This window comes from Phaseolus vulgaris, chromosome 9, assembly GCF_051622355.1.
Source record: "Phaseolus vulgaris cultivar YP4 chromosome 9, ASM5162235v1, whole genome shotgun sequence".
Taxonomy (NCBI): domain Eukaryota; kingdom Viridiplantae; phylum Streptophyta; class Magnoliopsida; order Fabales; family Fabaceae; genus Phaseolus; species Phaseolus vulgaris.
The window spans coordinates 19,348,897-19,364,833 of NC_143506.1; the positions used below are offsets into that span (position 1 = coordinate 19,348,897).

The window sequence follows — 15,937 nt, forward strand, 5'->3', positions numbered from 1 at the left end:
ATTTGTTATTTGTAAGTATTAAGTTTATGAGCATATGACTATAATGAATATCATTACTTCACTAATTATTTAAATTATGTATTGAGACATTAATGAAAGTTATTTTAGATCATTTATTATATGATGGATAAAATGTTAGTTTTTGAACAAATATATTTAATAAAAATATTTTAAAAGACATAGGTTTAACTTTCACTTGATAATGTGTCATAATTATGAATGGTATAATGTATTTAATTATATTGTATGAAAGTTACATATGTGAAATTATATCTTTACCATTTTATAAGTAGTAGTCGGAGAGATAACATTACTAGGATCAATCACCACATTCGAGGTATTATTCACTTTAGAGGTCAATGTTGCATCACGGTTTTGCCCTTAAAAAATGTTTCGGCGGGTTGGAGGAGAAAGAAGTATATAAATTGCCTTGACCTCGACTACTTAGTGATGTTGGACTATATTTGCGTAACAAAACAAGTCTTTCAGTCAAAGTCTAAGTCTATTATAAGAGAAGGATTCCCCTGATAGACTTAATTTAAACCTATTATTAAACTATATATTTTATTTAACAATTGTTTAAATCATATATATTCTCGCATAAGTAGGTGAAGGTGAGAAGTAGAGAATTATAATGGAAACGCAAAGTAACAAGTGTAAGATATATATAACTTATAAAGATAAAATATATTTATAAAGTATTATTTTAAAATAATCGATGTTAGTGTAAAATACCTTTAGGATATAAGAAGACTTTAAATAAAATAAAAAAACACATTTAGGATAAGTATTTTAAAACACATATGTTCAATATTTACTTGAGTTTAGGGAGTTTAGGGTAATGTTGTGGTTCTAAATCTTTTGAAACAAATTGTATATAATCTTTTAGTTTAAGAGCATATTTATAATTAATTTTATTATAATTGACTGATCCTTTTACATTATTTATATATTTATTATTTTTCACTTTGTATGGAATTAAATAATAACAAATTTAGTGTATATATATTAATTTTGTTATTTGTGTACATCTATACTATATTTGGTAACTTGTTTTTGTAAACTCTTATTAAAAAAAGAACCTTTTATTTTAACATGTATAATTTATAAGTTTGTAATTATTAAGGAATTAAGATTGAAAAGTCATACTTAATTATAGTTAAAAAAAAGGTTTACGTTTTTAGGCAACTTTTCACATGGCAAATTGTCAGATTACGACAAGGTAATATGAGTTAATTATATATTATTCAAGTTCATCATAATTTTTTTTTTTGGAAAAACAGCATTTTCAAGATAATTAAATTAATATTTTTAAAAATAATTTAATTATATTATTTTCGAGCTATTGTTCTCTTAAGTAATATATTTATTTGTTGACACGTGTTAGGTAACTAAAATAATTTATGTTTATAATTTGCTTATAATTTTAATATATTATATAATTTTATTGTTTTTAATGTTATTCTTACTTTTTTTCACTCAATAAATTATTTTTGCCTGGCATTTTTAAAAATTATATTTTACTTAGACACTTATAATTTATTTTCAAATACATTAATTTTTATATTGCAATTTTAAATGACTGCAATATAATTCATTTTTTGATATATCACAAAAAGTGATTTTTTTTTCTAAGGCAAAAAGATAATAAAATTATGAAATGTGATGTACATTTTTAAAGTTGCTTTTATAATATATTAAAAAGTTATATGTAATATGAAATGGTAATTATGACTTTTTTATCTTAAAAAAATTAATATATCAAAAACTTGTTACTATTAATCTTTGTTTACGTATAAAATAATAAATGTAAGAAATAATAATTATTTAAAGGGTGAAATATGTTTTTATTGTGTAGTTATAGTCTAAACTTTAGATTTTCATATAGAAAATTAACATTTTTTTTAGAAATTTTAAATGTAAAATATATTATAATATTTACGTTAATATAAAATATTTTAACATCCTAATCTTAATTTGCATTAAAAAAAATTCTCACGTAAAATAGTTTAACAAAATTTCATTCCAATAACATTTTAAATACAAATACTCGGAATTTTAAAATTTGAAATGGATAAAAATCAGTAAAAATATTTCATATTTAACCTTTATTTAAAAATTAATATAAAAGATAACCGTCATATTACACTGAAAATTTAAAAAAATTAACAGTAAAGTATTTTTAATTATCAAATTTGTAAAAAATAATAAATACGTTATATAATTGAGCTAGCTATGTATCTAAAAGTTATTAAAGACTTTGACTAACAAATAAGCAAAACTTGGCAAAAAAAAAACATTCCATAAAAGAATGAGCTGACACAATAAAGATTTTAATTGCGTTGAGCAAATTTTGAATTTGCATGCTGATTTGTAATTATGATTTGTCCGAAGCAAGGAAATACCGCTTCTACAGGAAAAAGTGAAGTCCAAAACATTAGTGTTTCATGTTTTAAGAACGATAAGGTATGCTAGCTCCTATATACACCAGAAGGCTCCGCATTCTGAACAATCCATGGATGTTCTAGGAGTTTGTGCAATGGTAACCGTTGTGAGGAATCCTTGATCAGCATCTGCAAATAAAAAGAATAGAGGAAAAAGTTTAGGCAAAAATGCTTCAACAAATCTACTAAGTTGACAACACAAACCTGACTGATAAGATCCTTTGCACCAGAAGACACAATTGGTTTAGGAGGGAACTTGAGATCCACATGTACTATCCTATAAAAAAAAAGTTTCCAAAAGGGCACATGAGATCCACTTCCACTACGATTTAGATTGAATTAATGCTTACAAAGCAGTAAATAAGAATAAACCAGTAACATGAAAGTCAGAAGTAGATTCAGTAGCACAAGCACCCTAGTTGGTTAAATTATTTAACATCAATCCCCTGGATAATAAAATAAAAATAGTCTGAGCATGATGCTGATGCTAATCTACATTTCGACTTATTAGTGTTTTACCTCCTGTAGGTATCCGAATGCTCTTTAGCCTCAAAGGGAGGAACCCCATAAAGAAATTCATAGCACAGAACACCAAGGCTCCATATATCCACACTCGCATCATGTTCAACACTCTCCACTGTTGAAACATCAGAAGTATTAACAAGAAATATAATGCGGCATCATTTATGAAAAAAAATAACATAAATACTTGTCGAGTGATTCATGTGACATAGGCATACCCATCTCGGGAGGAAGATAATCTAGTGTGCCACACATGGTGCGCCTACGACCAAATGTATGCACTGACCACCCAAAGTCTGCTATTTTTAACTCACCCTAACATAAAAAAGTTAACATAATAATGAGGACAACAAAACAAAGATAGCCACATAGGAAACAGCAGCCTGGGTTTAGAAGATCACCTGTGCACCAACAAGAAGGTTCTCTGGTTTAATGTCCCTATGTATTACATGTTTTCCATGGCAATATATTAGGGCCCGGGCCAATGATGCAACATACTGCTCTCAAATACAAAGGAAACATTTTGTCAATATCAGAATAATAATGTTGTTCTGAAACACTAAGAATGTAGACTGCCAAACACATAACTAATCAACTGCACTCTAAGTCAAATGTTGTTTCAGTATTTACTTGCTTCCTAATATGATAATACAGTTATGTGGAAGAAAATAGTGAGTCAACGTGGAATTTTTGTATTACACAAACAAGTACATGGGGAGAGGAAAAGAACAACCGGTGCTATACTTACAGTAGCTGCACGCCTTTCACTGAAATATTTGCATTTTTGCAATTCTTTGTAAAGTTCACCTTTGGGTGCATACTCTAAAATCAAATACACTCGATTCTGCAATGAAGTTATTTAACGTAAAACGTTAATAGAAGTAAATTTTAAACCTCTTCAGCAATATCAACATAAGTAAAACAAAGAATACCTGATCATAAAAGTATCCATAGAGGCGCAAGATGTGGGGATGTCGAAGATGGCTCTGTATCTCAACTTCTCGCCGAAGTTGATGCTCAACTTGGGATTGCTGCAATTGGATCTTAAAGAGTACTTTCAAAGCAACAATGTGATTACTCTGTGTACCAAAACCACATATCAGTTTCACAATAAAATTAACTTCCGAATACAAGAAGGTAAGGAGAAACATCCTGTACAAATTAGCAACACTACATCACAGTCATCTCATATAAATACAAATCAACAATGGTCAATGGTCATGTGTAATGTAACAGGTCTTAAACCACATATCAGTTTCACAATCAAATTAACCTCTGAAAACAAGGTAAGGAGAAACATCCTGCACAAATTAGCAACAATCCATCACAGTCATCTCATATAAATACAAATCAGCAGTCAATTGCCATGTGTAATGTAACAGCTCTGGTCTTAAACCACATATCAGTTTCACAATAAAATTAAAGTCTGAAAACAAGAAGGTAAGGAGAAACATCCAGTACAACTTAGCAACAATACAATACAGTCATATCATATTAATACAAATCAACAATGGTCAATGATCATGTGTAATGTAACAGCTCTTATAGGGGAACTTGTCCATACATAATTCCATATGGTGTAGCCTTAGTAGCAGTGTGATATGTTGTATTATACCACCACTCAGCTAGGGGTGGCCATTTCACCCAATTTTGTGGTGATTCAACACACATACACCTCAAGTAAGTTCCAAGACAACGATTCACTACTTCTGTCTGTCCATCAGTTTGTGAATGGTAGCTTGTAGACAACTATATAAAATGTTTTATATCTCTATTCAACCCTTTCCAGTAAACCTCTGCTTTAACTCTCTTTATAGTTGCATTCACTCCTGAATATCCCCCACTAGTGAAGCATGCAACCACTACAGAATTTCTTTCCTCAATAGGGATTCGTTTCCTACCACCAATCTCCCTTTTCTCCTCAATTCATCATGCTGTCATGTATAATGTTTGTGGGCAGTTACATTTTTCTGCACTTCTGTAATCAATTTCTGTAAATTTGAATCAGCAGTCCAAGATTGTTTTATTCTAGTTAGCATATGTGACTCTAAATGAAGAGTGGCTTTTGCATTCCACATTATCCAATCTAGAAAGGGCATCAACTGCCACATTGTCTTGCCCTTTTATTGAGAAGTCAAATTTCATCAATTTCACTAATCACTTTTGTTGAAAATCAATTGTCTACCTCTGGTCCAAGATGTATTTTAAGCTGTAATAATCTGTTTTGATAATAAAATGCTTATTTAATAGGTAATGCCTCCATCTCTGAACAACAAAGACTACTCCCAACAATTCATTTTCATAAGTTGAATAAGAATGTCGTTGCTTATTAAAAGCTTTGCTAATATAAGCAATAGGATGATTTTCCTGCATTAAAACTGCCCCAATCCCGTAGTCAGAAACATCCACCTCAATAACAAAATCTTGTGAGAAGTTTGGGAGTGCCAAAACTGGTGTGCTACTCATTAATGATTTCAACTTGTCAAAAGCTTGTACAATTGTATCCGTCCATGTAAAATTGTCTCTACTTAACATACCAGTTAAGGGTTTAGTTATCACTCCATAGTCTTTAACAAATCGCCTATAATAATCAGCTAGCTCTAAAAGACCCCTCAACCTCAACTGCTTTAGGGTCTGAGGTAAGGCCAGTTGACAATGGCTGCAATTTTATTAGGAACACTAGAAACATCTTTCCCATATATGATATGTCCCAAGTATTCCACCCTATCTATTGCAAAATAACACTTAGATCTTTTAGCAAATAAAGAATTGAGTCTAAGGATTACCAGGACTTGTCGCAATTGTGATGTTCCGTCAAATTCCTACGGTAAATGAGGACATCGAAGAAAACCAATAAAATTTTCCTCAAAAACGGTTGAAATATTGTGTTCATGAGGCCCTGAAAAGTAACAGGTGCATTAGTGCCAAAGGCATCACCAAGTATTCACCATATATCTGCAAGGTCCATTCTGACTTGATGTATCCTTCTCTCAAGTCAATTTTCGAAAAGATTGTGGGGCCTTTAAGTTCATCTAACAAGTCATCAACTAAGGGAATAGTAAACTTGTTTTTCATTGTACCTTGTTTAACTCCCTGTAGTCCACGCATAACCGTCATGATCCATCTTTCTTTCCCACCAGAACTACTAAACATGCATAGAGGCTACAGCTGTTCTAAATGATTCCGGACTTCAAATATTCCTATATAAGTTTGTCAATAATGTCTTTTTGGTTTTTAGCATACCTATATCATCTCGTATTTATTGAGTCTACGCCTTGACTCAAGGTTATTTGGTGATTATGTCTTGTCATGGAGGTAATTGAGTGGTTTCTTGAAACACATCTTGAAACTCTTCCAGTAACTCTTCTACTTCAAGAGGTACTCTTGATTTGTCCACATGGGCGTGGGCATGGGTTGTTAAAGACTGTAATAAAGTTTCATTTCATGCCCTACTTGCATCAATTATAGGTGCACTCCATCGGTCACAAAACTGTTGTTTCTTAACAGTTTTTACCTGATTTGTTGTCGCTCCTCTTAACACATGTCTCCTACCTTGGACTTTAAACTCCATAGTAAGTTTATCATAGATGATATCTCCTAGTTGTATCAGTCATTCTATGCCCAAGACTAAATCGCAACACCCCATGGGAAGTAACAACATATCTGCTGTAAAAGCTGTATGCTGAATAGTCCACTTGAAATTCTTGACCATAGAAGAAATTGATATTTTAGATCCATCCGCCACAACAACATTCAAAGGCTGCATTTGTTCAATTGTAAACCTATAGTTTTTAGCAACTTGAACATCCAAGAAATTGTGGGTACTGCTGTGAATCAAAATGTGCATTGGTTTTTGCTAGTAATATCCCGTAATCCGCATGGTTCGAAATCCTACTACCCCGTTAATGCATTAACAGTGGTTCAGCCAACGGTAATGTTGTCACCGTCTATCTCCATCACATGTCTTCAACAGTAATGTCGTCACCGTCTATCTCCATCATGAATCTGTAATTTCTTATGAACCAAACTATGCTCCATAGAATAAAGTTCATAAAAAATAGCATAATCCTTTCGTCCATGGAATAAAGTTAATAAAAAAATATCGCTCTCTCCTCTAACATGTATGAGGATGTAAGGTTTCTCTAAAATTTGGACTTTGTATGTGAATTTGGATGAGACCCATTGGAGACGTCGGTGCAAGACCCAATACTCCTCTTTGATTCTAAAGACTCCTCTTGTTAGAATTAAAGATATGATTAGTATCCTCATACATCCTTGGGCAAAATTAGCTTAGCTTTATCATAGGATCATCATGCCAAATCAATGGAAGAAGTTTTGGTTAAAGCCGTATGCAAAGCTTTAGCTTCGAAATGAAGGATAGCCAGTTTCACTTTAATGTCATCCGAATATTAATTATAAAGAAATAATTGTCGCATTATGGATTGGAATGACGTTGTCTCCATTAAATCTAAGAAAAGTCGATTCTGACCAAGCGATAACTATGAAGAAGAACAAAGACGTCTTATGTGAATGACGTTGTCTCCATTAAATCTAAGAAAAGTCGATTCTGACCAAGCGATAACTATGAAGAAGAACAAAGACGTCTTGTGTGCGCAGCGCAGCCGACTCTGGTGCCTGATTGAGGCTTTTGGCAAGAGTATTTTGTTTCACTTGGATGGTTTCTTTCAAAGACGTAGCTAATTCGATAAACCCATAATCCATGCGTGTTGACAACCGTTCTTCCATGTCTTTCATGGCTTGAGCGGAACGTGTAGCATCACAAGTCTTCCAAAAGACCAAGCTGATACCAATTGATAAAAGAAGACCGGGTCTAGGGTTCCTTTTCCAAGGACACCGAAGATAAAGGCTGAAGGAAGGAAACCCAATCGGAATTTCCAAACAGAGAAGAGAAAACAGAATATAAACCATGGAAGAATCTAGAGGTAAGAAATGTGTGTATTATTGCTTATTCATTCTTCAATTACAATAGGTTTATTTACAGAGAATCGCACCGCTCACTTGCATCTAGAAACTCACTTTATATGTAACACCTAGCAAAAGAAAACTCACACTCTTCTCCCTTGCCAAATAGACGTGGCCGAATTTTCCCCTTCCAAGAGGCTTTCCAATGTCGAAATCATTCAGCGTCCACCTCCGCTCCGCAGCTGAACCCGACGCATCAGAAGAATCCTAGCGAAACGAAGCACGACAGAATCAGAACAGAACTGCGACAAAATCTTGTTGCCGATTAATTCCGCAAAATAAAATAGAAAAATATATGCAGAAACGAAAACCCAAGATTTGTGTGTGAGAGAAAGGAAGAGAGACCTTGTGTTGTTGAGGCTGAGTCTCTGTTGCGTTGGTCATGGTGATGGAAGCGCAATGGAAAGAAAGATGGAGAGAGAGAATCTGAGAGAGTGGTTTTAACGGACACAGAGGCTGTGTGCTGTTGCATTGTGTTTTGCATTAACACATAGCACAACAGCTTTCTTCTTTCCAATCCCGCTCTATACGCTTTTCAAATTTCTCCTTTTCTTTTTTCTTTTTTCTACGGATAATAAACAAACGATCATTTTAAAATAGTCAAACAAATTAATGTTTTTATGAAATTTGTTAATAATTTTTTTAATTATAAAATAAATCATCTTTAAAAAACCACTCATTTAAGAAATAGATGAAATTTTCTTCTTAAAGAATTATAAAAGTATTTTTTTTAAATAAGAAAACTAGAGAAATATAAATATAATGTTAATTTTAACGTTGTATCTTTTAATAATAGTTATCCTGGTAAAATTTATCAACTGTGTTAATATAACAACATATAATAATGATGAGAATAATTATAACAATAATAATAATACAAATACAGTAAATACAATAATAGTAGTAGTAAACATGACACTAGTGAAAATGGGGAAAATGCTTACTTTTCTTTCTTTTAGATATTTTGTTGTACTTAAAATAAAAGTTTGTGTTTATTAAGTTAAGAAATTATATTTTGTTATATTTAATTTCTTCATGTATTTTTTATTGTTGTTTTTCAAATCAAATGTGTAATAAACATAAACAATCATTGTACATCTGAAATTCCTAAAAAAATTGTAGTTCACACTATAACACTTGGTAAAATAATAATTTATTTTTTCTAATTTTTACCCATCCTGGTTTATTCTTTATCCTCCTCTCATCTTAATAACAATAAATAATTTATCTCCTTTATTAAAAAAAAAAAAAAGACTCAAACTGAACTTTATTAATAAATTTGTTTTCATTCCAACCCATATCTATAATAAACTGAAAGGTATTATCAAATAATAAAATTATTTTTATTAATAATTCATAAAAATAATAAAATTATATATTTTAATATAATAAAAATGTAAATAAACTTTCACTAATAATAATAAAAATATTAATAAATATGATATTAAACTAATATATTTTTATTATTGCTAATAAAAAACTAATAAAAAGATAAATACATCCCGAACTTTGTCATAAAATCATATGATTGAATAAGACAAAAATAAAATAAAATAAGAAATTTACAATTAAATTAAAAGAGAAAAAATCATTTCATCACCTTAACATATTAAAAAAGGGACGGTAAAGAATTTTAAAATATTTATACCTATATATAAAGAATATTTTTATTATAATTGTTTATTTTATAATTATTTTTTAATTTAATATTAATGTACAGTTTTTATAGACAAATGGACTTTTCACTTCTTTTTTAATTCCTTGTTTTAAGGCAACAACATGAAGAAAGAAACTCTCACACATTTCTACACCAAATCTCACATCTCAACTAAAATAACTTTCATTTTCAATTACTCTCTTTACTCCATTTCAAGCAACTATATTTTTTGGTAAAACCATTATTCTTTTGTATCTACCATTGACTAAATCATAACTTTAACATGAACATCATCATACTCTTCGATCTCAAAACTACCAATGGAAGAATAGAAAAAACTTGAAAAAGAATAGAGACTCTACCGAAAAAGAAAAAAAAATGTTGTTTAATCAATTCATCATTTTTTTAACATGTTATTTTTTGTTTTCTGTTTTCAACTGCTTTTTGTATATATGTTAAAATTCTATCATCATGAAAGTTGAGTAAAAGATAAAAATGCGGATACACAAGTGTTGTTGTACTTGTGTTTCCACTAGTATATATAAAGTATATATATAAATGGAATTTTTAATTTTATTATTGTATCATGGACATTGTGTTATTTCCTATTTTTTTCTAAAACATATTAAAACAATTATCAAAAGTAGTTTTGAATGTAGAGTAATCTTTTTTTAATTTAATTTTTTGAAATATATCTCAAATTCTTCAATTTTCTAAAATATATTTTAATTTCTTCAATTTTCAAGGACTTTTAATTTGAATTTTTGGAATTTTATCACCGTTTTTTCCCTCTTCACTCTTTCTCACTTTATATTTTTTCTTTCTTAAATCTCTTGAAACCAAATAACATGACTCTTATGCTCTTTGTATCTCTCATACGTCCAAATTTTTTTAGATCAACGAGAAGAAATGGGTATTTATCCTTTTCATTATTTTCTCATTTAATAATAAAATTATTGTTTTATTTTTTTAAGTAACCGACAATCTAAATTTAACTTATGTGTTTAATATTTAAAAAAAGTTCTGTGTACAAATAAAAATAATAAATGAAATTTATATTTGGATTGATGGAGTGAAGAAAAAAAATGAAGAAGATGAAGTGAAATGGATAAAATGTTAATGTGATGAAATGAATTTTTCTCTTTTAATTTAATTATAAATTTATTATTTTATTTTGTCTTATTCAATCATATTATCTTTCTACGGGATGTATTTATCTTTCTATTAGTCTTTTTATTAGCAATAATAAGAATATATTACTTTAATGTCACTTTACTAATATTATTATTATTAGCGAAAGTGTATTTACATTTTTATTATATTAAAAATATATAATTTTATTATTTTTACGAATAATTAATTAAAAATAATACAAATTATATATATATATTAAAATTATGTAACCATTATTTTAAAAAAAGAGTTCGAAATTATGTAACCATTAAAAAAGAGTTAAAAAAATTCAAAAATTTATAAAAATAATATTGAAAAATTATGTAACCATAATTTTTTTAAAAAGAGTTCAAAATTATTTATTTTATTAAATACATTATTTTTTATTTATTAAAAAATAAAAAATAAAAAATTGAATTAAAAAATGATATTAAAGAAAATTATCAAATATATATTTTTATATAATGGTGTATAATTATGATTATTATTATTATTAAAGGGAACATAGGCGTTTCCTTATTTTTTATTTTTAATTTTACTATTATTATATGTATATTTGTATTTATTTAAATGAAATATAAATTTATGTGTATCGGTATGTATGAGAGATGTGTATCCTTATATATGAGAGATACAAAAAGTATGAGAGACACACTGAGAGCATGAGAGTCATGTTATTAGATTTCAAGAGATTTGAGGTAGAAGAGAGATAAAATGAGAAAGAGCGAAAAGATAAAAAAAATGGTAATAAAATTCCAAAAATTCAATTTGAAAAGCAACTGTGAAAATTGAAAATATAAAAATATATTTTAGAAAATTAAATTAAAAAACTTTATGATATATTTTATAAAAAATAAAAAATAACGGTTCATAATACAATAATAAAATTAAATATTAATATAAAAATAAAATAGAAAAATAATTAACATCATAAATTTGTTTTTATTATTATAGTTAAAATATTGTTATATTTAACCATATTAAAAAAATCACATGGTACTGTAGTTTGATAATGACCTTTCACTTTATTATAGATCTCTTATTGAATGTAAACATATATCAATTTGAAAATAGTTAAAATATTGTTATATTTAAGAACATCTATAATATCTACCATTTCACATTTTAATTCCAATCAACTTAAACCAATAAATTCTATAAATCCATTTTAATTTAAATCAATTTTCAATCGACTCAAAACAAGAAAATCCTGCAAACAATTTTTTTGAATTGGTGACCATGTTACCCTCACATTCAGATCTTCTAGCCTAAGATTCTATTCAAAATTTAAACTAGCTCCCTTTACCTTTACTTCAGCAAATGCTCACTAGGAGCCCAAACCTACCAAAAGCTTCAATAGTAGTTTAACATACACCACAAAGTCCTAATAAAGAATCTAATTGTATCACTCTGACTCTCACCTAACAAAGACTAACCCTAAAACAAAAATGGTCACATGCGTAAACTTAGATCGAGACAGATCTACAAGTTCAAAATTTAACTCAAAGAGAAGAGTAAAAATTGAACTAACTCTATCAGATAATCTTATAGATTTTGCTTTCAAGAGTTTAATGGTTGACTCTGATGAGTGGGGAGGTTATAATCTTATAGAGAAGAAAAAAAAAAGAAAAAAAGATTTTCAAAGAGATAGTAATTCTTTTAAAATAAAACCTGAATAACTTACATTTATATTTATATTTTATTTATTTATTTTAATAATAAAATATTCATGATCATTTAAAATATATTACTTATACTCTAATATAATTTTCTAAAAAAATGTTTGTGGATATTTTTGGCTCACATATTTCTCATAGAAATACAGGAAATAGGTGGGCTCTATTTATTTGAGTGTTGTTTTGGCATTTTTTCCTGGTTTTTTTAGCATGGTTTTTTAAAAAACCTATTGAATCCCTTATTTTTTCTGCCAAACCACACAAATAATTGTATTTGTAATTGGAACTTCGTTATCCTGTGATCTTATTTTCCCTCCTCACTGTTTCATTGATTATACTAAATGATAGCGATATCTTTGATTTGGATATATTTTACTGGAATCTCTTGCCATAAATAATTGTTATTATTAAAGTATTAAATCACGTAAAATATAATCAATTCCTACTATTCAAACATTTTTTACTATACACGAATAAAAAGGTTAATTGGTGTTTCAAATGTATCTTTAATACTGTAGTAATTTTAATAAAAGGTAATATGGTTTTAAATCATCAACATATCCAACTTTAAAAAATATTGTTATACTTTTGCGTTTACGTACATGATGTTAAAATAAACTAAATAAATATAATTTGTTGAGATTGTTCGAATAAGAAAAAATTAGTTATTGGAATATTGAAGTTTCAATAAATAAAATTACACATCTTTTACTAAAAAAACCACAAAATGGAGTCAAACATCAATGGAGATATTAGTAAAATGTTAAATGACAATACTTACTCTTTAAGTTACCTATACTAATTCAACTAAGGAGAGATCTTGAATTTTGTTTTATTGGAAAAATATCAGTTAAGCAACTTGATCTTGATTAAGCAATCTAATCCATAGAACTACAGTTTTTTTTTTTGTCTAAAATATATTTAAACTTGATTTGAAGTGTTAATATGTGTAATTATTATAATTTAAATATTTAACTATTATGTTTCGATGAGTTAAATTGGTCGAGAAATGATGTGTTATAATTATGAGTGATATGGTGTATTAGATTATATTGTATATGTAAGGTGGACCAATGTGTTTACCAATTTGTTATTTGTAAGAATTAAGTTTATCACATATGACTATAATAAATATCATTAGTTCACTAATTATTTAAATTGTGTATTGAGACCGTAATGAAAGTTATGTTCAAAAGTATTGAGTTTTATATGAATGTTAATTTAGTTAATATACTGCTACTTACAAAGATAAATTTTTCTTTTCGATCTTTTATGTTATGATGGATAAAATGTTAGTTTTTGAAAAAATATATTTAATAAAAATATTTTAAAAGACATATGTTTAAGTTTCACTTGATAATTTGTCATAATTATGAATGGTATAATGTATTTAATTATATGTTTATCATTTTATAAGTGGTAGTCGGAGAGATAATATTGCTATAGTCAATCAGCACATTTAATGTATTTTCTGCTTTAGAGGTCAGTGTTGTTCTTAAAAAATGCCTCAACCGGTTGGAGAAGGAAGAAGTATATAAAGTGTTATTGACATCGACTCCTTAGTGATGTGAGACTATATTTGCGTACTAAAACAAACCTTCAAATCGAAGTTTAATTGTGTGTTTGGATTGGGGAGGGGATTTGAGAGAATAAATTTGGAGTGATTTTAGAGGAAAAAAAAGAAAGATTCCTATGGGAGGCTTAATTTAAGTTTATTATTAATTTATATATCTTATTCGATGATTGTTTAAATCATAATATTCTTATCTAAGTAGGTGAGAAGTAAAGAATTATAACGAAACACAAAGTAACAAGTTTAAGATACAAATAACTTATAAAGATAAAATATATTTATAAAGTACTATTTTTAAAATAGTCAATATTAATAATATATTTTAATATAAGAAGACTTGAAATAAAAAAAACACAGGATAGGATAAGTATTTTAGAAGATATATGTTTAATATTTACTTGAGTTTAAGGTAATGTTGTGGTTCTATTTTTTTTTTAAACAAATTGTATATAATCTTTTAGTTTAACAATATATTTATAATTAGTTTTATTATAATTGACTGATCCTTTTACATTATTTATATATTTATTATTTTTCACTTTGTATGGAATTAAATAATAAAAAATTTAGTGTATACATATATTATTTATATTAATTTATTTGTGTACATCTATACTATATATTTGGTAACTTGTTTTTGTAAACTCTTAATAAAAAAACCTTTTATTTTTACATGTAAAATTTATAAGTTTGTAATTATTAAGGATTTAAGATTGAAAAGTCATACTTAATTATAGTTAAAAAAAGGCTTACGTTTTAAGGCAACTTTTCACATGGCAAATTGTCAGATTACAACTGAGTTAATTATATATTGTTCTAGTTCATCAATTTTTTTTTTTTGGAAAAACAGCATTTTCAAGATAATTAAATTAATATTTTTAAAAATAATTTAATTATATTATTTTCGAGCTATTGTTCTCTTAAGTAATATTATTTATTGACACGTGTTAGGTAACTAAAATAATTTATGTTTATAATTTGCTTATAATTTTATTGTTTTTAATGTTATTCTTACTTTTTTTTCACTCAATAAATTATTTTTACCTGGCATTTTTAAAAATTATATTTTACTTAGACACTTATAATTTATTTTCAATACATTAACTTTTATATTGCAATTTTAAATGACTGCAATATAATTAATTTTTTGATATATCACAAAAAGTGAATTTTTCTCTAAGGCAAAAAGGTAATAAAATTATGAAATGTGATGTACATTTTTAAAGGTGCTTTTATAATATATTAAAAAGTTATATGTAATATGAAATGGTAATTATTACTTTTTTATCTTTATGAAATTAAAAAAATAATAACTTTTTTTACTATATAAAAATTTGGTTACTATTAATCTTTGTTTACGTATAAAATAATAAATGTAAGAAATAATAATTATTTAAATGGTGAAATATGTTTTTATTGTGTTATCATAGTCTAAGTAGACGAGTTTTTGTTAGAAAATATATTGCTTTAGTAATTTTTTTTAGATTTATACATAGGTTTTTGAATTTTTTTTAATAGAAAATTAATATATTTTTTTTAAGAATTTTCAGCACAAAATATATTATAATATTTATATCAATAATTAATTAATATAAATTTTTTTAACATCTTAATATTAATCTATATTGGATTTTTTTTTCACGTAAGAAAAATTAACAAAAATTCATTCTAATAATATTTTTAAAAAGGGATAAAAATCAGTAAAAAAATATCATATTTAATCTTTATTTAAAAATTAATATAAAAAATAATCGTCATATTACACTGAAAATTTTAAAAAATTAACAGTAATTTTTTTTAATTATCGTATTTGTAAAAAATAATAAATATGTTATATAATTGAGCTAGCTATGTATAAAAGTTATTAAAGACTTTGAAACTTGGCAAAACAAATATTTCCATAAAAGAA

The 15,937-nt window shown here is 27.1% G+C and overlaps 1 protein-coding gene across 1 annotated transcript; it reads right to left on the minus strand.

The window, feature by feature from the left end:
- Positions 1 to 2,317: 2,317 nt before the first annotated feature.
- LOC137822271 (serine/threonine-protein kinase Aurora-1) lies at positions 2,318 to 8,453 on the minus strand. The gene is made up of 9 exons (XM_090294746.1): positions 8,295 to 8,453; positions 8,037 to 8,156; positions 3,899 to 4,045; positions 3,715 to 3,810; positions 3,368 to 3,463; positions 3,185 to 3,281; positions 2,964 to 3,081; positions 2,649 to 2,721; positions 2,318 to 2,573 (listed from the first exon to the last, which is right to left on the minus strand). Exons 1-9 carry the CDS (start codon positions 8,331 to 8,333, stop codon positions 2,472 to 2,474), a joined length of 888 nt encoding a protein of 295 aa, XP_090150872.1. The 5' UTR covers positions 8,334 to 8,453; the 3' UTR covers positions 2,318 to 2,471.
- Positions 8,454 to 15,937: the final 7,484 nt, after the last annotated feature.